This window comes from Athene cunicularia (genome assembly GCF_003259725.1).
Source record: "Athene cunicularia isolate RWA chromosome 9 unlocalized genomic scaffold, athCun1 chr9_part2, whole genome shotgun sequence".
Classification (NCBI taxonomy): domain Eukaryota; kingdom Metazoa; phylum Chordata; class Aves; order Strigiformes; family Strigidae; genus Athene; species Athene cunicularia.
This window is the reverse complement of record NW_020799111.1, coordinates 3,510,296-3,530,834: the sequence shown is the minus strand read 5'-3', so window position 1 is coordinate 3,530,834 and position 20,539 is coordinate 3,510,296. Positions and strand designations below refer to the sequence as shown.

Below are 20,539 nucleotides of genomic sequence, written 5' to 3'. Positions count from 1 at the left end.
GCTGCCGGCTCCGGGGGCGGGGGGTGATCCCGGGGTCCCTCCCCCTGGTGTGTGTCCGTCCCCGGGTTCTCCGGCGGTCCCAGGCGGTGTGCGGGGATGGGAGTCGCACCGGGGGCGCTGGGTGGGAGGAGCGGGGCGACCCCGCGGGCGCGTGGCAGCCAGCCGGAAAGCTGCTTCGGTCACGAGTGGTAGGAACAACGTGAAAATAAATTTAGTTGCTGACTCTGAAAAGCGACGTCAGGGCAGAGTTGCTCCTTTTCTCCTTTTAAGCGTGTTTGCTCCAGCTGCCTGTGCCCCTCAGCAGATCTTCTGCGTATTTTTGGCAGAAGCATCGATGAGTGAACATGGGAACATCTCATGTAGCTGAAAATGAGGTGGGAGCCCTGATTCTAGTTACTGCTGCCCTTGCCAAGATGACAGGTTTCAGCAGGCTAGCAGAGGTGGTTGAGGGGATCAGCTTCATTTTAGCGGGGTTTATACTTGTTTTCTAGCTTGATCTTCAGATACATAATGCATTAAATTATAATAGTGCCTATTTGATGCAGGACTTTATGGCAGTTACCTACATAATTATGTATTTTTCACTTTAAAGAAAAATAAGTCTCTGTTTGAAGAAGGTGTTTAGATGGGCTTCTCAGAGATGACCCCAGGTTGACTGGCATGACAAGGCCTGTCAGTTCTGAGGGGAACCAGCAGAAGCAGTGCCAGAGTTCCTAGCGTTTTCAACACTGGAATATGTTTAAGTGTAAGATTCACTGTAAGAGTGAATTTCTTTTCTTTAGACTGTTTCTGATGTGACATCTCTCACCTAGTGGGTCACCAATAAGAACTTGTTAACCTTTTTTACCTTTTTCCTCAGAGTTCCCTTTTTCTTTTTTTTGCTAGTGAGTGATGAATCTAGTCGCGACTCAGAAGTTGCTCCTAGAGAACACATTGGCCCTGGCAGCTCTATACAACCTCGAGAAGAAAAGCAGGAACCAGTGGTGGTTCGGCCATATCCACAGGTTCAGATGTTGACGCAGCACCACCCTGTCCAGTCTGGTGCACCAGTGACAGTGACAGCACCACCAGCACATTTGACTCCAGCTGTCCCACTTTCCTTTTCAGACGGACTTATGAAGGTAATGAGGAGGTTCGATTCATAGGGGAAAAAATACATACTGCAAGTTAAGGAGTTGAGCAAAAATAAATTACACCAAAGGTTTCCCTGCTTCTGTTTCTTAAGCTTTCCTTGCATGCTTTTACTAACTGTATGCTGCCTTGTGTGCTTAGCTGTTTTGTATGATATGCCGAGGACTTCATATTATCACAGTATTATTTCTGAGGGGGGTGTTTTTTATTTGTATTTTAAGAGTGATTTCAATCAGTTTCTGAAATCTTCCCTTTTTGCTGCAGGAATGGATGAGGATAACAAATTAACTGTTAATGCCTAGTGTCTGTAGGGAAATACTGTAGTCCTAACAAATCCACTTGTGACTCATGCTCTATGTTAGATAGAAACTGCATATTTCCAGTACAAAAGATATCCTTTTTTGTCATAAATGAAAATGGCCTATATCTTTCTTTTCCAGATACTTAGCCATACTTATCCTTGACTTTCTCTCCAGGCTTTGACACCCACCCACCCCCCCCAATTATTTCTGCTTCAACACTGAGCCTCATTTGCAGTTGCCAACGTTTCTGTCTTTGTATTTCTTGTAGCCTCCCTTGAAGCCCACCATGCCCAGTCGGCCCATTGCTCCTGCCCCACCCTCTACTCTCTCGGCTCCCACGAAGGTTCCTGGGCAAGTTACTGTGACCATGGAAAGCAACATACCACAAGCTCCAACAATTCCCGTGGCAACGATCAGTGGGCAGCAGGTCTGATTTTTTTTGTTGTCTTTTGGGTTTTTTCCTGTTCCAGCTCACTGCATGGTCAGATCAATACTAATATTGGTACAGCTGAGGTAGGCTCTTGCAGCAGAAGGGGAGGTGGAGATAGCAGGCTTCTGCATTCAGTGGCCACTGGTTGTTGGATTGGTTCTGCTTAGAGCATTAAACCTCAGACTCAGTTGTCACTAGCTCTTTAGAAAGCTGCTGATTTGTTGTAATCATCCAACTGACGTAGCACAGTGAGGCTGTGATAGCAGACCCATATCCAAAAGCTGCTATGCAGCTGAGTCTTTCCTTAAAAGCTCCTGCTGTTTCAGTATCATTTGGAGAATTCCTAGTGTAGCCACACTGCTGGGATTCATCACCACAGTGTTTAGCTCTCCTGGGAGCAGATTAGAAGAAACTGGTAAACAGGTCATGGTTTTGTAGTGTATTCTTATTAAACCTCTAGTGACAAAATTTGAGGGGAGGAGTGCAGATAATGCTTTAGAATTTTTTTTTTTTTCCCCCTCTAACTTTGACTTCGGAGCTAGTCCTTGTGATTTGAAACACTTTGCCATCACTCTGAAGTCTCAGGGTTTTGATATAAATTGCCTTTAGGGGGATTTGAGTTAGGCTGGCAAAGGATGTGCAGCAGCTGCAGTGGATTTTTATCTTTATTAATATCCCTGGGAAGTCCAGAATTACAAGAAAATGGAATTAGCTTGTTGCAGCGTTTGCCAGGTTCCCACCATTCTGTTGAGTTTACTGGAGAGGTGGTATGAACCTGTGCCTTAAATGTCGCAGATAGCAGAAGGCCGGTCTCTGTGGTTGATGTGTGGGTGACTGCTGGCTGACTGTCGCCCATGTACCAACCAGAAAAATAGATCAGGGAAACAGATCAGTGTTCACATCTTCCACACATTATGTCACCAGGCTCTGTAACTTTATCCTGTAGAAACTCTGCCTCTTTCTACATTCAACATGTAATGCATGCAATGTTTGTACACCAAGTATTTTTATAGAATCTCTTTCTGTCTTTGGGACTTAGATACACTAATAATGTGGCTGTTAATTTTTGTTGACACAGCTCATAGTTTATTTTGGATTTTATTTCTTTAACTCTGTAGGGGCATCCTAGTAACTTGCATCATATCATGGCTACCAATGTGCAGATGTCTATCATCAGAAGTAGTGCTCCTGGGCCTCCGCTACACATCGGAGCTTCTCACCTACCCCGAGGTAAAGATGCAGCTGTGCTATCCCTGCCTTCTGTTCACAGCCTCTCAGGGGAGCTGCATCTAGCCTTCACCTCTGAAATTCTCCTCACTGCTAACACAGCTAATATTTCAGCTGTTAAAACTGCTAGCATAAATAGGTGACTGCTGGCATTTTAAGAATTATGTTGCCTTCAGCCCTTTAGGGCAGGACTGTGTCACAGTGTATAAAATGCTGGCAGATACCAGCATATCTGTTCCTCTAGTTCTGTGCTGTTAAAACAGTGAACACTTTCAAGAAAAATTACACTGGTATAGACCGACCTGTCCTGTAAAATGTCATAGATGTTCTTGGCTGCAAACCTTGCTCAGCTGAGCAGTTGTGAGGTGTATTCTTGTACCCACCTGTCACAGGATCGCTCGTGCATTTTTGTGCATGCTAATGCATCCTCTGGTGTGCATTTGCATTTACCCTTGAGTTAAATGCTAGTGATAACTACAGGCTCTTGACTACCAGGGTTTTGGTTGCTACAGCTTACAAAACAGGAGATCAGCCCCTTTTAAAGAAGCCCTACGTTCAGTACAGTCTGTCTGATTTCTGAATGCAGTTTTACTTTCAAAAGTAGTAATTTCAATTATGTACATCTACAGAAGCTACGCAGTCTAGTCCATCAAAGGATTTCAAGGCTATTAGCCTTCTGCAGTGATTTCTTATGATCAGGAGACAGCAAGCAGTAGACAAATTAATCAAATTGCAGGTTTAAAAGATTATGTTTTTGTTGTTTTGGGTTTTCTTCTACTGCATGTGTATTTTTCTTCTGAACTTTATCAGGTGCGGTGAGATTGCTGTGCTGTCAGGTGACTTATTTACACATTACTTCAGTAATCAAACTGAATTATTTCTACTGAGTTCCGTGGCTTGGAATAGAATAAGCTTGAATTTGCAATATAAGGTTATTATAGGGGAGCAAGAAGTATCAATTGAGTCAATTAATTTAGTAAAATACCTACCCTTCCCCACACCCTTTTGTGAACTTCCTATATATTTGCAAGCCTTGCTTTTAGACCAGCGTCACCTGAGCTGACATACTCGTGAGATACATTAAAGCTGGAATACGTACCAGCTAACGTCAGAGCCTGTCTCTGCAGTCACAATGGAGCCATTTGGGTGCACAGTATTTTAACACACTTGGTTTGCTTCCCAGGTGCAGCGGCTGCTGCAGTGATGTCCAGTTCTAAAGTAACTACAGTCCTGAGACCAGCTTCACAGTTGCCAAATGCAGCTACAGCTCAGCCAGCGGTTCAACACATCATTCATCAGCCAATCCAGGCAGGTAGCAGCCAGGCAGCTCTGCAGAACGCTGACCACCATCTCCAAATTCTTCCTGGCACTTAATTGTAATGTATAACCTGGAATTGCATGTTCACTGGGCCAAGGCTACTGTCAGCTCTCATCCAGTTCTGTTTCTTGGGTACCAGTTTCTAATAGCAAGTAGTGAAATAGCTGTGTTAGTCCTGTGGTTTTATTTCCTTTGTAGAATTGGTGCCAGAAATTGGGGGTTTTTTAACTGTCTCCAAAGTTATTAGAATCTGGGAAGAGGATTTAGTTCAGAGGTACTCAAGTTTTAAAGTCGGAAAAAGTCTGGTGCAATATGCTTATGAAGATTTATTCTCAAATATATATATTGACGCAGAATTTTTTAAAATTTCATTTTAATATGCTTCTGTGTATCTCAGATTGTGTGCACATACAAGGAGGAGGTTGTAGATATCATCTCCCTACAATAGTGTTAGTGTTCAGTGTTAGGATAAAGGGTTAAACATCTTTACTTTGTGTTTTCAGTTAGGATCCTGCTGTAATCACCTCTGACTTCCTGTATATACTTGGATCAGGGTTTCTTTTCATTCTGAAGGGAACTGACCTTTGTTTTTTTTTCCTAAAGACCTTCAAGGGATCTGGTCTTGTTAACTTTGTTGGTTACCAGTTCCTATGGTACTGATTGTACATGCTTTGAAGACCAGGACAGATCTGCATAGGAGCTTGCAGGTCAATTCAGGAGGACTGAAAATATCTTAGAATGCTAAAACTTAGTGACAAGATGTAGGAAAACCACTTTTAACTAAGCAATTCCTAGTTATTCTCTGAACAGCAGAATTTCTTTTCTAAATGTGTCTCTTTGATTGTTTTTTATAGTCTCGTCCTCCTGTGACAACTTCAAGCACTATTCCTCCTGCTGTGGTGGCAACTGTCTCGGCCACAAGAGCTCAGTCCCCTGTTATAACCACAACAGCAGCACATGCTACAGAGTCCACCCTCAGGTAAAGACACTCTGAAATCTACAGTGCTCTGACTTTACAGAGGCCGCAGGCAGGGGCAACAATGTGTTAATCATCTACACCTAGAGGATTATCTGCTCTGGGGTGGTGTACTACAAAAATATTATATGCTTGCACAGTGCAAATACTTTCAATTCTATGAATAACAGTTACTATAAACATGAACTGTTGCTCTGTGTTCTGAGAAGGAAAGACCTTAATGAATCAGTTTTGAACTCCTGCTTCCTGGAAAGCAGAGTTTCTGTTGGAGGAACTTGTGGCTGTTGAAAAGGCACTTGAAAAGGCATCCCTGACAGAAAGTCTCTTTTATGGACTGGTAGGACTTATTGAGAAGTCTGCCCTCGTACTTGGCTACGAAGGGCAGATGGGGACAGAACAGTGTAGTTCAAATTTCTTGCACTGCTTCACCATGTACTTGACAGCAGTGTTCCTTTCACAGAGGAGGGAGGAGACCAAGGCCTGATGTGTGTCCCTGTGTTATATCTTTCATATTTAGTATCCACAGGGTTATCTTCATGATTATTTTTCTTTCTCTCCAGTCGACCCACCCTGTCTATCCAGCAGCACCCACCTTCTGCAGCTATTAGCATTCAACGGCCTGCCCAGCCGAGGGATACGGCTACTCGGATTACACTACCATCTCACCCAGCTATAGGAACACAGAAGCCACAGCTCCACACCATGGCTCAGGTAAACTGCAAGAAGGAAAAAACCACCACAAAAAACCCAACCAACTCTTGCTGCTTCTAGACATCTCTTTTGTTTAGAACTTGAGGGCTAAGATTAAAATTGGGAAAAGAGTTCATGTTAGGTTAGAAATTCACGTTCTTTCCGGTCAATGCAACATGATTCCATACTAAGCTATATTTTAACTTGATATATTTTAACAGTATCTTTTAACTTGGACGTTTGCTTTTTCTTTTCATAGAAAACCATTTTCAGTACTGGTACTCCAGTGGCAGCGGCAACAGTGGCACCTATTTTGGCAACCAATACCATTGCTTCAGCAACCACAGCCGGTGAGTATTCATAATACTGTTGTGAGGAGTGGTTTTCATTGTTGCTTTTTGTTGTTTTTCTCCTCCTTGGAGATGGAACCTGATTACTTCTGAGGAGTTCTTGATTTATGGTAAAGACTACATTTGGAAGTGCATGAGCAGACTTCAGAAAAGAAATTACTGGGTTCTTCAGGGAGGTTGTCTGTGTTTGGGTTTTTACCCCTCTTTGTTTGGATATAGACATATCAGTGTGATAGGGCTCCTTAGAAAGATTTTGTATGTGTGTGTTTTTTTTTTTCTTTAGGTTCTGTGTCTCACACCCAAGCGCCTACAAGTACCATTGTCACCATGACAATGCCCTCCCATTCTTCCCATGCTACAGCTGTCACCACCTCAAACATCCCAGTTGGTGAGTGATTTCAGTTTTAAGAAGAGTAACTGATGCTTCGATTCTTTTTTTTTTTTGTTTATGGTAGCAGTGTTTGTTCACGTTAGCAAATTAAGGAGGGGAAGAAAAGCAGGTCAAGCTGGGAGAAACCAATTAACAGGTCTGCTGTGGCATAACTTTTTTTAATAACAGGAAGAAATAGATGTTCTAGGAGGAGTAAGTAATAAAATGTCTCATTAACTTAATTGAATTTTTAGACAAACTTGGACCTTTTGGCATTTCAGAACCTGCGTTGTATATACTAGAAGTTGTAACTGCTTGGTGATAGAATATGGCTTTTATAGTTGATTTTGTTATTTCCTGTGTTTCTTGGGGCATTTAAGTGTAGCTTGGTCGAATTTGATTAGTGTGTTAATTTGGATTTAAAACACTAATGTCTAAAGGTGGGGATTTTATTTGCCTGGAATCTGCCGGAGATGTTTCCAACAGAAACGCATAAATTTCTTTCTGTTCATCTCTAATTTCCTGCTGACCTCTTTCTTGTTCTTTTGAGATCTTGTAATGTCTTTCCCTACCATAAATTTCCAAGGAGTAAAGTTATATATCTTCATGCATCTGTGTTTCTTGTAAAGCTTTTGTAGGTGTTCCCTTTCTTTTGTTTGCCTCTGTCTGTGTATACTTGTCTGCCTTGATCTTGTTTATCTTGATCTCTGTCAAATTCTACTTTGAAAACCTGGATAAATAAGTTTGTGGCAGCGGAATGGATTGGGCTGTTTCTAACAAAAAAACCCCAACAAACCCCTCATTTGAGCAGTGGAGTAATTTACTCTGTTAGCAAATATAATTTAAATACACATTTCTAGTATCTACCCTTTCATCAATAAAAATTGATGAAAAATGCTTCACTTCCCTTGTTCTTTCTGCCTGTTGAGGAAACCTGTCATCAGTGTGGATAGGAAATCATCTGGGGATGGAGCGGGGTTTTTTGGTTTGAATGTAAAGGGAGTAGCATTGAGGTTTTTTCCAGGAGAATTAATCTTGCTTTTGCAGTGTTTACCAACTTTTTCTTTGACTGTCAACTGATTACATGTTTGTCTTTATGCAGCTAAAGTGGTTCCTCAGCAAATCACACATACTTCTCCCCGGATCCAGTCTGATTACACAGCAGAGAGGAGTAACCTCATACCCCTCTCTAGTCACCGGGCGTCTCCAAACCCAGTAGCAATGGAAACCAGAAATGACAACAGGTGGGGAAATAACGGCTCTGTGATGAGAGTGTGTGTGAGTAGGTTTTGAGTGCCTTGCTGATTTTCTAAGTTCTGATATGCTGGAAATAATGTGTTTAAAAACCTAGTGGAGGGGGGATTTTGTAGTTTTGAATTAGTCATGATAGTTGAGATACTTGGTAGTTTATGACGGATGAGATCGCAACACTCAGGGGTGGTCCAAAGGCAGGGGTTGAAGATGAACTGTTGAACTGTTGTGTGTAATACTTGCTCTCTTTGATGCCTGTAGGCAGTCGGTGCCTGTCCAGTTCCAGTATTTCTTACCAACGTACCCACCCTCTGCCTATCCCCTGACTGCACACACCTATACCCCCATCACCAGCTCCGTGTCGACCATTCGCCAGTATCCAGGTAAGACCAGCTTTGGGACAGGCTGACTTGGATGCTTTGTTCAGTTGTAGCTTACATATGAGCCATAGTGATGGCAGAAGCCCAGAGGCTTTTATGCTGGATTCAGACAGCTTGTCACAAAAAGTCTTTGACAACTTGGCTGAGGGGAAAACCTATGGGCAGGGGTTATTGAACTACTTCAGAGGCCTGCTGTACAGCTAATAGTTTCTTGGGAGTTTCACATTTGATATCCAAGGGTTTGCATCTCTCTAAGTAAGCTTTTCATTCTACAAATCAAAACAGTTCAGCTTCTTCAAACCAAACCAGCTCTTTGAGGCATCTTTGTTCCCTGGTGTTGTGACAAGCCATTTTTAATCTCTTTCCACATGAGTGTACAATTTGAGAGAGAAACCTGAACCAAAAATGGAAAAAATAAACTGCATTGCATACTTTTGCATTAGCGTTCCATTTTAAAAAAATGGAGCAATGAGTGTGTTTGAACTGTTGCAGTAATCTGCAGTCAAAAAGCCATACGTAAATAGTCAACCCCAGTTGTAAGCTGTGTCAGGCTTTGAGGTGGGCTTCAGGATATCCCTCTCAAAAGGGACAGGGGAGCTTGTTTTGCACTTTCCTGCACTTTGGGTGAAGGTTTTAAAGGAGAATGTGCAGGTGAGTGGTGATACTTGCTGTTGGCAGCTGTGGTTGAGGGGGTTACAGAGCCCCTGACAGAACATGGTTGCAGACTGATAGGGGTTCCAGTTTTGGTAACCCAGGTGGGTGATGGTAGGCTAGTGCTGATTTTTAGAAAAGCAGACGTAGGTTCTTCAGCAGGAGCTCACTGACAGAGATGTTTTGCTTGTTAAATTGACTTGAAGCATCACTTGAAGGTATAAATTATGGCAGTAACTGGTGACAACTCAAAGCAGAGGATTCACGGTATCAGGAGGGACACACACCTGTGCTGAACACAGCCGGGTGAGGGCTTAGATAAAAGTGAAGAGGAGACTTTTTTAGAATATCATTGAGATAAGGAGAATTAATGAAGAATTTTGAGGAAAAATGCTGGCTTTGACTTTCCAAATGGTAGTTGTGTTTTATATAGCTTCCCTAAAGGACTTTGTTGCATACAAAGTTCTGCAGCATAAGGTGTTCCACTAAAAGAATTAACATGCCATACTTTATACAGAGGCCATTTTCAGGGACCTGGTGATGGATTTCAGGTTTTTGACAGCTGTTTTTAGAGTGTCTTGTCAGCACAAGAACTTGATCGAAACCCTGTGACAATGACAAAAAGAGCTTGTTCCGCGATGAGAGGGCTCTCCATTGTTAGCAAACAAGTCCATTGTTGGCAAGTTTACACTTGCATTCTGTGTATGGCTGCAGAAATCATGCTATTGTTCTGTAAAGACCGGAAAGCTGGAGATCCAGAACTGCAGGTAGTCTAACAGTATTTAAGTGCTGCCTGGGACATGCATGGTGTGCCCCATAGGGGATCTGAAAAGATGGAAACGTAGTTGCTTACAGCTGTAAATTCAAATGAATGCATTGGAGTTCTCAGAGCAGGTGCTTCATTGGCAACATTGTTCTGCCACAAAAAGATTTTGTGTTCATTTGAGCTGTGGGATCCAGCCTCTAATTACAAGCCCTGTTCTGAGCCAGAGAAGATTATGCTCAACTTAGAACAGTTTGTGCACTTGCACTAAGGAAAACTTTTCAATGATTATGTGGCTGGGGAAAGGGGATAGGGAAGTGAGCCCAGTTTTAAGGTGCTTACACTTGAGTCTTCACTTTCTCTGCTTGCTTTTGTACAGTCCAAGGTTTGGAGTCTTTTAATTGATGTAATGATAAGCTCTGTGGAAAGACAGTCTTTTGAAAAGAAATGGCTTAGGCTGCTGAGTTTTTTTGGTTTTTTAGCAGGGAAAATGCCAAGTATTAGTACTTTCAAACATTGTAAAATAAGATAGCAAAAATAGTGCATGGCTTTCTGAGACTGGAAGCTGGGTACAGAAGGGTAACTAGAGTCTAAAAGTAGAGTTAAACTTGATCTTTTCTCTTTTGTTGCAATTAGAAGTAGAAACTGGAATGGAAATAAACAGTAAAGCTTAACTCTTCTGGCAGGCAACCTGTCCCCTCCACTCCCACATTTACTACTGCAACAAGCAGTCGTTAATTTCTCAAAGCAGAATAGCTTTTGAAAGTCAGGGTTTGGGGGAGAGGTGCTGGGCGGGCGTGACGAGGTGTCTGTTGCTGCTCCCAGTTTCAGCCCAGGCGCCCAACTCGGCCATCACGGCGCAGACCGGCGTGGGCGTGGCCTCCACCGTCCACCTCAACCCCATGCAGCTGATGACCGTGGACGCCTCTCACGCCCGTCACATCCAGGGCATCCAGCCGGCGCCCATCAGCGCGCAGGGCATCCAGCCCGCGCCAATCGGCGCGCAGGGCATCCAGCCCGCACCAATCGGGGCGCAGGGGCTCCACCCCGCGGCGCCGATTGGCGCGCAGGGGCTGCAGCCCGCACCAATTGGGGCCCAGCAGCCGCCAGCTGACACCAAGACTTCAGGTAAGAGCAACCAGCCAAGTCCCTGCCTCGGCCTAGGCAGCCCAGCCCAGCCCAGCCGCTCTCCTCCGCATTAGGCTCACGTTTTTCCTTTGACTCACGAGCCTGTTACTGCCTCTGTGCTCCTGTAGTAGACGCTAAATACAGTCGTACACGACTTCTCCCAGCAAAATATTTTTTACCTCTTTCTTAATTTACTTTTCCTGAGTGTACCGGGTGGAGTGTGTGGGTAGCCTTGAATAGGTTACTTCAGTGGAAAAGACTGGTAGTGCCTGAGTTTAAACAAGTCTCTTCCATAAGGCGTCGTGGGAAAAGTCATTTACAAGTAAATGGTGTTCTCCAAACCGCTCCAGCTATACATTAAATCACTGTAGCAGTTAAAATATGGCCATTGGTAACCTGATCTTGGACTGTGATAGAAACCATGTTTCATTAAAAAATGATTGGTCTGATGAAGCCCCACCAACTTGCTGAAGAAATGGGATGTGGTATCCAAGAGAATGTGCTGTTGCAGAGCTGGCAGACATACTGTGTGGTGACCTCCTGGCTGTCTAAATGCTCTGCTTCAGTCAGTTGGCCAAACAGGCTTTGGCAGAAGGTCAGAACATAAACACAGCTGATGGTGCTTCCTTACAAGTGGCATGTATTGCCACGTAGACTCTACCAGGAGTGTTACTCTGTTGACCCAGTTGTGTTGGTGATCTCCCTAGCAATTTCTGTGTTTTCCCTTTCTTCTGGAAGTGATTATTTCCCTAGCAGCAGTTGTTAGGCAGGAGATGGTTTCCATCTTCCCTGCAGAAGGTTCAGTGATCAGATTGCTTGTATCGAGGTGCTGCTTACAGAACAGTCTGAAAGCACTGCAGGTGAAGACTGAGGAAGTCAGAAGAGAGCATGGACAACATGTGCTCTGTAAACGCCTCCTTTGTCATCAGATTTCTTTAAGTAACTGCCAATTTTTCTTCTCTGTATCTATTCTTTTCTCTGCTGTGTCAATGTCCATCCTTCCCAGCAGTAGTCTTGGCAGATGGAGCCACCATTGTAGCCAATCCTATTAGCAACACATTCAACACAGCTTCTGCAGCAACTACAGTTGTGCAAACCCATAGCCAGAGTGCCAGTGCCAGTGCACCAGCCCAGGGCTCTTCCCCGCGCCCAAGCATCCTCCGAAAGAAACCAACCACAGATGGGTGAGTAGAACTGAAGATGACACATGAATGACACTTGGGCAATCTAGCCCAGCTAAATGAAATCATTTCAGTGGAGATAAAAAGTTCTAGCACATTATTCAGTCAGCAGTGGTTATGAGTAACCTGCTGATCTGTGAAACACACTTCTTTTCCTCCCCCAGGGTAGGATAGAGTTTTCTCTTACTGTCAGCAATAAAATGAGAAAAAGGAGAGTTTGTCTCTAGCTCTTGAAAATGACCTTTTGGGGGAAAGTGGATTTGAGGCTTTCTTGCTTAGTGTTATGAAAACAAAGAGTTCATAATCTACTAAAATTAGAATTCTGTGCTTTGTCTTCAGTGCTTTTCTTGGAAGAATATGTGGATGACTAGAAAGGATAGGATTAGTACCCTGCTGTGAAATCTGATTAGGAAAAAGGGAGGGAGTAACTTAAACTCTTAAAATATTTTATGTTGTCTGTCTAATTTTAAATACCTTAATAAAGAGGCAAAAGACAGCTTTAGAATTAACAATGCATTTCCTCCCAACTAATGACTGAAAACATTTGGAACTGATGTGTTCTATGAGACTAAAATTGCATACGTTTTTTTATTTGGGTGGAAAGCTTTTATTAAGGCAGAGAAACTTCAGGCTGTAAAACTGAAGAAGAAATTAAAGCAGCAGAGGTAGATCACTCAAGAATGTTTCCATTTGAGAGGTTGATTATTTTGGACAATTCGACTTTCAGCTCCACAAGAGACTGAATAGTCTCTAAAATACTTTTCTGCGTTCAGCCCTGTGCTGCCTGACATCCACATTTAGGGCTTGAGGTCTTGGAGTCAGGCTTTGACACAGTGTAGTCCAACTAAATGAAGCAGATGCCTGTCTGAGCACTGTTTAGTTCCAGGTGACTTGCTCAGTCTTGAAATAGCTTAGGACGGTGGCATGACCAGACCTCCCTTTGTCCAGTATTGGAGCCTGGCAGTCTCAGTAGGATGCTCTGTCTGGCAGGATAAAAGTAAAGCTGTCAGTCTTGGAGAAGCCCCAAATGGGAGTGAGACTAGGCTGAAGCAACTAATCTTTTATCTTTAAAGAAGGTAAAACATCTAATTTGAAAAGTAAAATGAGACTCTTCCTGTAGTTAATCAGTTATACTGAAGACAGAGCACAGTGGTACAGCTGTAACTCCTACTCTGGTTTGGGCAAGAGAGGGTTGATTCCTTTGCTCTCAGTGGTATTTGTCTTTGCATCAGGGAAGTTGTTAGATCTGTTTGTCTCTCTCACAGGCTGGCAGTCCGGAAAAGCTTAATTCCCCCTCAGCCACCTGAAGTAGCTAGCACACGTGTCGAGAGTACTATGCGAAGCACATCTGGATCACCAAGGCCTGCTGGGTAAGACTTTAGGAAAAAAAACTGCATCATAATAGTTTCATTATATTTGTTTGATTTGTATTCTTTGGCATTCAGAGTGCTTTCTTTTGGGGAAACTTAATCTGTTTTGAATTTGTCAGTGTAATGACTTAACAAACTGGACTAGCTTTGCTGTTGTGAAGCTGAGGCAGTAGCCTTTTAAAAGACATGGTTTATGAGCTTTCACAGAAACAAAAAACCCTCTGCTGTGGTAAAGGATAGGCCTCAACTTTTTTCTACACCACTTGGAAATAATGCTAAAGAAAGATAAATGGAGCTTCTATCTTGCTTCATTGGATTTCAGTGGATTTACAGTTTATTGTTTTATAACTATCAGCCACGGTGGGAGCTCTTGCTCTCACATGAGGGAAATGGGGGCCAGTACAGCTTTGGTTAAAAGTTCCGCTTGTCTGTATTCTGAAACTGTCTTCATCCTTTTACAAGTTACCTGGAATTAGTCATGAGATTTGCTTGTTAGGGTGAGTGGAAGAAAATAGCATCTATGATACATACAAAGGATTAGAAAGGGAGTGGAGGAGAATATGTAGCTGTGGTGACAGGTGTCTCCTGTTATTAAAGGCATTACTGAGCCAGGTGTTACTTGTGGATGCAGGAAAAACTGGATGGTCTGAGCCCCGCTTGGTTTGTTCATTTTGTGCTAGGTGGCCATGACTGAGCCGCAGTTAACTTCAGTTTGTTTTGCTTTTTTTACATTACAGTGCCAAGCCAAAACCTGAAATTCATGTGTCCATGGCCACTCCGGTCACTGTGTCTATGGAGGCTGTGTCTAACCAAGGCGGCGAGCAACCCACCATTGCAGTTCCCCCTACTTCCCAGCAGCCCCCCTCTGCCATTCCAACAATCATCGCAGCGGCCAGTCCCACTTCGCAGCCTGCAGCAGCGCTGTCCACCATTCCAGGAGCTGTCCCGGCTGCTCCACCAACTTCTACCGCAATTGTGGCAGCACCCGCTCCTCCATCAACCATGAGCGGTGCCCTGTCAGCAGTGCTGGGTCCTGCAGTACCAGAGATAAAAATCAAAGAGGAAGTGGAGCCTATGGACATCATGCGACCAGTATCTGGTAGGTGGTGGTTAATCATCAGATAGCTGCTTTTGTTGTTGAGTGGAGAAATTAGGAGGATTTCAACATGTCATTTCATTTGCAGGATAGACATCTCTTTCGTGGTAGCACAGAACATTAGTCAAAGGCTTCCCATATGCCTTTGTTACTCATAAAGTTCTTCCTCGCCTTCTCCCTAATATCCCATTAAATCACTTGTTATTGTGACTGCTTTGTTCATGTTCAAATGGTCCAACTCCAAAGAGTCCGCATGAGTTCCTTGCTTAAAATGCACACACTCAGTAGCAGCACCAATATATTATGGATCAGCTCAGTCAGTTTCAGTTTTCTCACATTCCTACTGTTCAGGTCCAAGGGCCTTTCTTGTATATGAAGAATTAGTGACCAGAGTAAGACTTCATAGGGCCCTGCTGTGATTCATGGATACTTTTCTCTAGAACTTTTTAAAATATTCATTGTATTGCCTTACTTATCCAGCTTGGCCATAGCTGCTATCATGATCAGTAAAATTCAGATCCTCAGGGACCTCCTGTCAGGCACTGGACTGTGGCAAAATGATATGAATTCATCCTACGTTCCTAAGTCTGAGTTCTGTTTTAGTTGTTGGTTTTATCATTCTCCTTAAAGCTGTACATTATCCTGTGATGGAAGAAGCTGCTTGCTACAGGTGTCCCTGGAGCACAGGCAGATAGCATTGGGCTCTTCAGGGTGCTCTTGTCTCTTACGGGCAGTTGTGGGTATGCCAAATTGTCAAGAGAGCCCATCCCAGAAATTTCTTGCTGCACCTGGGTCACAGTTGGTTGAGCTTTTTCCCTCCGAATGGCAAGGACTGTTCCCTCAAGCTACCTGCTGCTCCACTGCCCAACCTCAGAGGTTTGTGTGCAGTAACCTGCTGATGCAGTGCTGCTGACTTGGCAGTAGACTCTTGGGAGGATATTGCAGTCCCGGTCCGATAGCGCTGTGACTCTGCGAGAGGAAAGGGACTTGCTTCTTACTGACTGTGACCCATGCTGGCGTACGTACAAGGGTATCTTTTTTTACTGTAACTCAAGACAGATGCTAGCATGGATTCCTTCTTGTGGCCAACTAACATAAGCTTTAAATATGAAGGAACTAAGGGACAATTGTCTCTTCTTTCATTCTTTTCTGCTTTTGTATATGAGACACTAAAGATCTTAGCGTATAGACTTGTCCTAGCAATTGCTGCTGTTTTAGTATCTGGCTGACTACACATACAGAGCTGACGTTCTCATACACTTCACGCTCCTCGCAGTGCGCTGAAACAGGAACTACTGTTGGAGGTAGTGTTCAGTGTTAGTATGTTACCTTTACACCACTAATGGCTTGGGCTATTCTCCTCTTTTCTTCCTCTCAGCAGTCCCTCCTTTGACTACAAGCACCGTGTCTCCATCTTTGGCATTGCTGGCCAACAACCTGTCAATGCCTCCAAGTGATTTGCCACCTGGTGCCTCCCCGAGGAAGAAACCCCGTAAGCAGCAGCACGTCATCTCCACAGAGGAGGGGGATATGATGGAAACAAACAGCACCGATGATGAGAAATCCACTGCCAAAAGTTTGCTGGTGAAGGCAGAAAAGCGAAAGTCTCCTCCAAAGGAGTATATAGGTAATGTCATCTCTGATGTCTCTTTTCATATTCAAGCGTCTGTATTTTCTCTCCCATTTTGTTTCTCAGAGAAGGTGCTTTGTCATTCTTCTGCTTCCTAAATATAAATAATACAGAATCCAAGTATCTGTTCCTCAGCACTTTCTGTATAGTGATATTCAGGGAGAATGACCTTCCTCAAAACATAGAGCATCTTTTTGTGTGAGGTGGTAACACCCAACAGAAGATCACTAAGCACTGTGTCACACTGATCTCCTTTCACCTGCATAATTATAATAATACAGTTCTCCCTGGATCCTTTTCTAGATGAGGAAGGTGTAAGATACGTCCCTGTGCGCCCAAGGCCGCCTATCACGTTGCTCCGTCATTATCGCAATCCTTGGAAAGCTGCTTACCACCACTTTCAGAGATACAGTGATGTCCGGGTAAAAGGTCAGTCTGCTTCTTGTAGTCTGACAGTTTTGTTCGTCTGGGATGAACCACCCCAGCGTACCCATGAAGGGTGTCCTAGGAGCGTTCTTAGCTAGTGGGTGGTGATAGACAGTCCCATACAAAGGTTTTGGTTGCAAATTGGAAAACAAGGGTTGATCGAGTGAGCTAATGACTTGCATTAGCTGGATGTTGCCTAGATCTCTTCCCATGCTCAAGATAAAGTAGGAAAGAAGGGAAGGACACTACACAGAATTCACTATAATTTTGTAAAAGTCATACAGTTATTGAGAAATCTATTCATGTACAGTATGGAAACTTACTATAAGTAATCTTTGAAGAAGTGACATGCTGCAGTGATACGCTACAGTTTAGTTCTCCGATTTTCTTACTACCTAACAAACTTGCCAGTTTAATCAAAAACATTATAGATTTAGCATAACTAGTCTTGTCAACTAACAAATGGGCTTTTAAAGGAGGGTTTTTTTCCTAATACGAGGAAAATAAAGATCAGATACCATTTTTTAAGCTTTTTAGCTAATACCTTAGAAGTTTTAAGCAGATTGGGTTTTCACAACTGTAAATACATCATGGACGGGGTACATATGTATTTCAGTGGTGAAGAATGGCCCTTTTACTTTTTCATGCAGGATGTTTGAAATGCTGAGCACTACATCCTTTAGATGGTGATAAAAATGTGATTTTTCATATTTTTTTTTTTCTGGCAATATGGACAACCTGTTAATAAGCAAGAGCAGTGGTCAAATACCTGTCAGATGGGTAGTGATTTTCCTGTCTGAATCCAGCCATTGCTCATTATAATTTCTTAGGATGTATGGAGACCAGGATTTGGGTTAATGTTTTTGTTTGAGACGAGAGGCCTGGGGAACTCCTGAATTAACCTGTCTTTGTATTTCCTGGTGACAGAAGAGAAGAAGGCTATGCTACAGGAGATTGCCAATCAGAAGGGTGTATCCTGTCGTGCACAAGGGTGGAAGGTCCATCTCTGTGCGGCACAGCTGCTACAGCTGGTAGGTGAATGGGGCTTGCCAGCTTCCTACGATGTGGGGGAACACAGAGTGGTGTAAGACAGGAGGATGTTTTTACAAACTCAGTACATGGTCATCTGACGTTGGGATACCATAAAGGAGCTGGTGTGTAGTGCCCAAAGGGAGTGGGAGTGCTTTCCCCTTTCTCAGGAATGTGGCGTAAGTGGCTTGGAATCTTAGAGTGTTGATTTTGATCCAGACATAAGAGCTGATGTATTTTGTACAGATGATCAAAATTGGCAACTCCCTCCTGCTGATGCACAGGTCTGAAGAAGCGTCTGTTTGGGATGGTGCGGCTGATCTGAGGAGGCAGCACTGATCCACATTCCTGGATGCTTCTGTTTCAGGTTGGGGGTGAGGTAGGTGCTCTGCATTCTAGCACCAAACTCCCCAAAACCTCTGCATTCCTGGAATAGTATTGTGAGAAATAGGGGAAACAGTTCTGGTTAGGATCCATGTTTGTTCAGAAGTGGAGCAATCCTATAAATAGAATGTTAGTAAGAATGATAGTGCCACACTCTATGTTAGAGGCTCCATCTTCTGAATTACTAACATGAGCAGCTGAGAGGGGAACGGATTATCATTTTATCTGTGTAGCTTTCTTAATGTGGGCAACTGTTTGCTGGGCTAGCAGTGAGCCTTCTCATGAAGTGCTAATGTCTTTTAGACAAACCTGGAGCACGATGTGTATGAGAGACTGACTGCCCTGCAGGAGGGACTCATTCCCAAGAAAAAGGCAGCGACCGATGATGACTTGCATCGAATCAATGAGCTGATACAGGTAGGTGCCTGGGGCCTCTCAACCCAGCAGAACTGCTTTACCCTTAATTACACAATACCCTGCTGCGCTTTAAAAAAAAAAAAAAAACAAACAAACCAAAAAACCCCAAACAGCCAACCAAACAAAAAAAAACACACAAAAAATCCAATAGGTACACTTCTTATGTTTCCAGTGTCATCAGTTACAAGTCTTATCAGGAAAAGGTGCAGGGATTGCTTAGACCAGACAGTCTGCTCTTAATGACGACGGTGTTTCATTTCAGGGGAATATGCAGAGGTGTAAACTTGTGATGGATCAGATCAATGAGGCTCGAGACTCCATGCTAAAGGTCTTGGATCACAAGGATCGTGTTTTGAAGCTTCTAAACAAGAATGGAACTGTCAAGAAAGTGTCCAAATTAAAGCGAAAGGAAAAGGTCTAAAGCCAGAATAATGACTCTGGAAATGGAGAACGTGTACAGAATGGAGCTGAACCTTTTTGTAGTTTGGGTTTATTTTTAAGCAGAGCATCTGAATAAAAAGGATGAGTTTAGGGAACAGATGGACATGTGAAGCCTGTTGATCTGAAGGGATTGTCACAGATGTGTCATAATGAACAAAGATTTCTCTCAGGCTCATCCCTTTTTAAAGTCTTTTCAGTCCCATTTTGTTTAACCCTCCTGATGTGTCAGTGCCTACTAATTGGATCTAGTGATGCAGTGTGTGGTGGACAGTGCTCTTCTGTTCCGCAGCTTAGGGGTAAGTGTACACACAGTGTGTGTGCACTCGTAACACAGGAGGTTCTGCAGGGCCCCCAGGAGGCTGACGTACAGCTATCGACCCAGACAGTAGCCGTGCTTCACAGTGGTGAAAATGACACTGCTTTCAGTTACCCCATTCAGTTCTTGTTCTTCTGACCTTCCAGTGTCTCAAGTAGCCTTCTTAAACCAGTTCCACTGCACTAGGAGATCTGCCACATTCAGAATCTCCAATGGCTCAGAAGTCCTAGCTGTCAAGTTGAAAAAAAGGAAAAAAGTGGGGGGGAAAATCATTTCAAAGTGGTTTTGTAGTGTCTGTGTGTGTGTGTGTGTGTGTGTGTGTCTATGTTGGTGCTCTGGGATACTTGTTTTGAAGTACCTCTTGCAACAGAGGGCTTCCTGTAGCTGGTGTAATGTTAATTGTATGTACCACATACATCCTGAAAACATTAATAAAGGACTTGGAGGTTTTTGTATGTGAGCAGTTTGTATACCTTTATACTAGTGAAACCATTCAACCTGTAAACCAAAAATCAAGATAAAGCCTTGAAAGAAGCATTTTGGGGAGAAGAAACAGAATGCTGGAAAGTAGTCAGCCTCTTGTGATGCAGAGGGAAGGATAACTTCATTCACATTTCAGCTCCTAAAGGTGCAATATGGATTGTACGCCATGTAACCTTAATGTTTCAGAAAGGTTGTCAAATCAGTTAATTTTTAGTCTCCTCAGCAGGAGGCTTCAGTTTCATTAACTAATTCAGCCTTAAGAATAATTTTTTTTAATCTTCATCCAGTTATAGGGCTGTTGTCTTGACTTTATCAGAAGTTTGATTAGAAAAAAATGGCATTTAATTCCTCATTGGATTTTTTTTAAACTAGGGTAGTAAGTACAATTCACACTTTTTAACACGTGCAAAAACAACCTATTTCAGATTTATCTGGATAGCAGTCTCATTTTTTTCATATTACCTTGATTTTACTTTTTAAAGTAAAAACACTTCCACTGTAAGACACAATTCTAGTATAATGATACTACTTTGGTAATAGGAAAGTTATGATAATTGCCTGTTAATTTCCTTGGCTAGAAGAAAGAAAACATCAAAATATCCCTACAGTTTTAGAAGCCTGCAAGGAGTGCGTGCATACATGTCTATGCTGAAATGGAAGAGACTTGGGCACAGCACAAATTAAAATGCGGGATTTAAGACCTGAGAAGGTGGGAATGAAATAAACTGCTGCTTATCAACTTGTATTTCTGGTGCTTCAGGATGCTGTTTAGCATTGTTGATAAAGAGCTTCTGGATAA

General features: G+C 43.0%; 1 protein-coding gene across 1 annotated transcript in view; it reads left to right on the top strand.

The window, feature by feature from the left end:
- The window catches only part of SAP130 (Sin3A associated protein 130), a 20,245-nt gene extending 533 nt beyond the window's left edge, over positions 1 to 19,712 (top strand). The window contains exons 2-20 of the mRNA XM_026855391.1: positions 886 to 1,121; positions 1,702 to 1,860; positions 2,982 to 3,093; positions 4,274 to 4,398; positions 5,263 to 5,387; positions 5,945 to 6,095; positions 6,334 to 6,424; positions 6,708 to 6,812; positions 7,897 to 8,038; positions 8,307 to 8,428; positions 10,665 to 10,967; positions 11,974 to 12,151; positions 13,414 to 13,518; positions 14,256 to 14,617; positions 15,993 to 16,241; positions 16,548 to 16,673; positions 17,598 to 17,701; positions 18,387 to 18,500; positions 18,763 to 19,712. Of these exons, the coding sequence (XP_026711192.1) occupies positions 886 to 1,121; positions 1,702 to 1,860; positions 2,982 to 3,093; positions 4,274 to 4,398; positions 5,263 to 5,387; positions 5,945 to 6,095; positions 6,334 to 6,424; positions 6,708 to 6,812; positions 7,897 to 8,038; positions 8,307 to 8,428; positions 10,665 to 10,967; positions 11,974 to 12,151; positions 13,414 to 13,518; positions 14,256 to 14,617; positions 15,993 to 16,241; positions 16,548 to 16,673; positions 17,598 to 17,701; positions 18,387 to 18,500; positions 18,763 to 18,921 (3,068 nt within the window). The 3' untranslated portion in view covers positions 18,922 to 19,712. The remainder of the gene's footprint in view (positions 1 to 885; positions 1,122 to 1,701; positions 1,861 to 2,981; positions 3,094 to 4,273; positions 4,399 to 5,262; positions 5,388 to 5,944; positions 6,096 to 6,333; positions 6,425 to 6,707; positions 6,813 to 7,896; positions 8,039 to 8,306; positions 8,429 to 10,664; positions 10,968 to 11,973; positions 12,152 to 13,413; positions 13,519 to 14,255; positions 14,618 to 15,992; positions 16,242 to 16,547; positions 16,674 to 17,597; positions 17,702 to 18,386; positions 18,501 to 18,762) is intronic.
- The last annotated feature ends 827 nt before the right edge of the window (positions 19,713 to 20,539 follow it).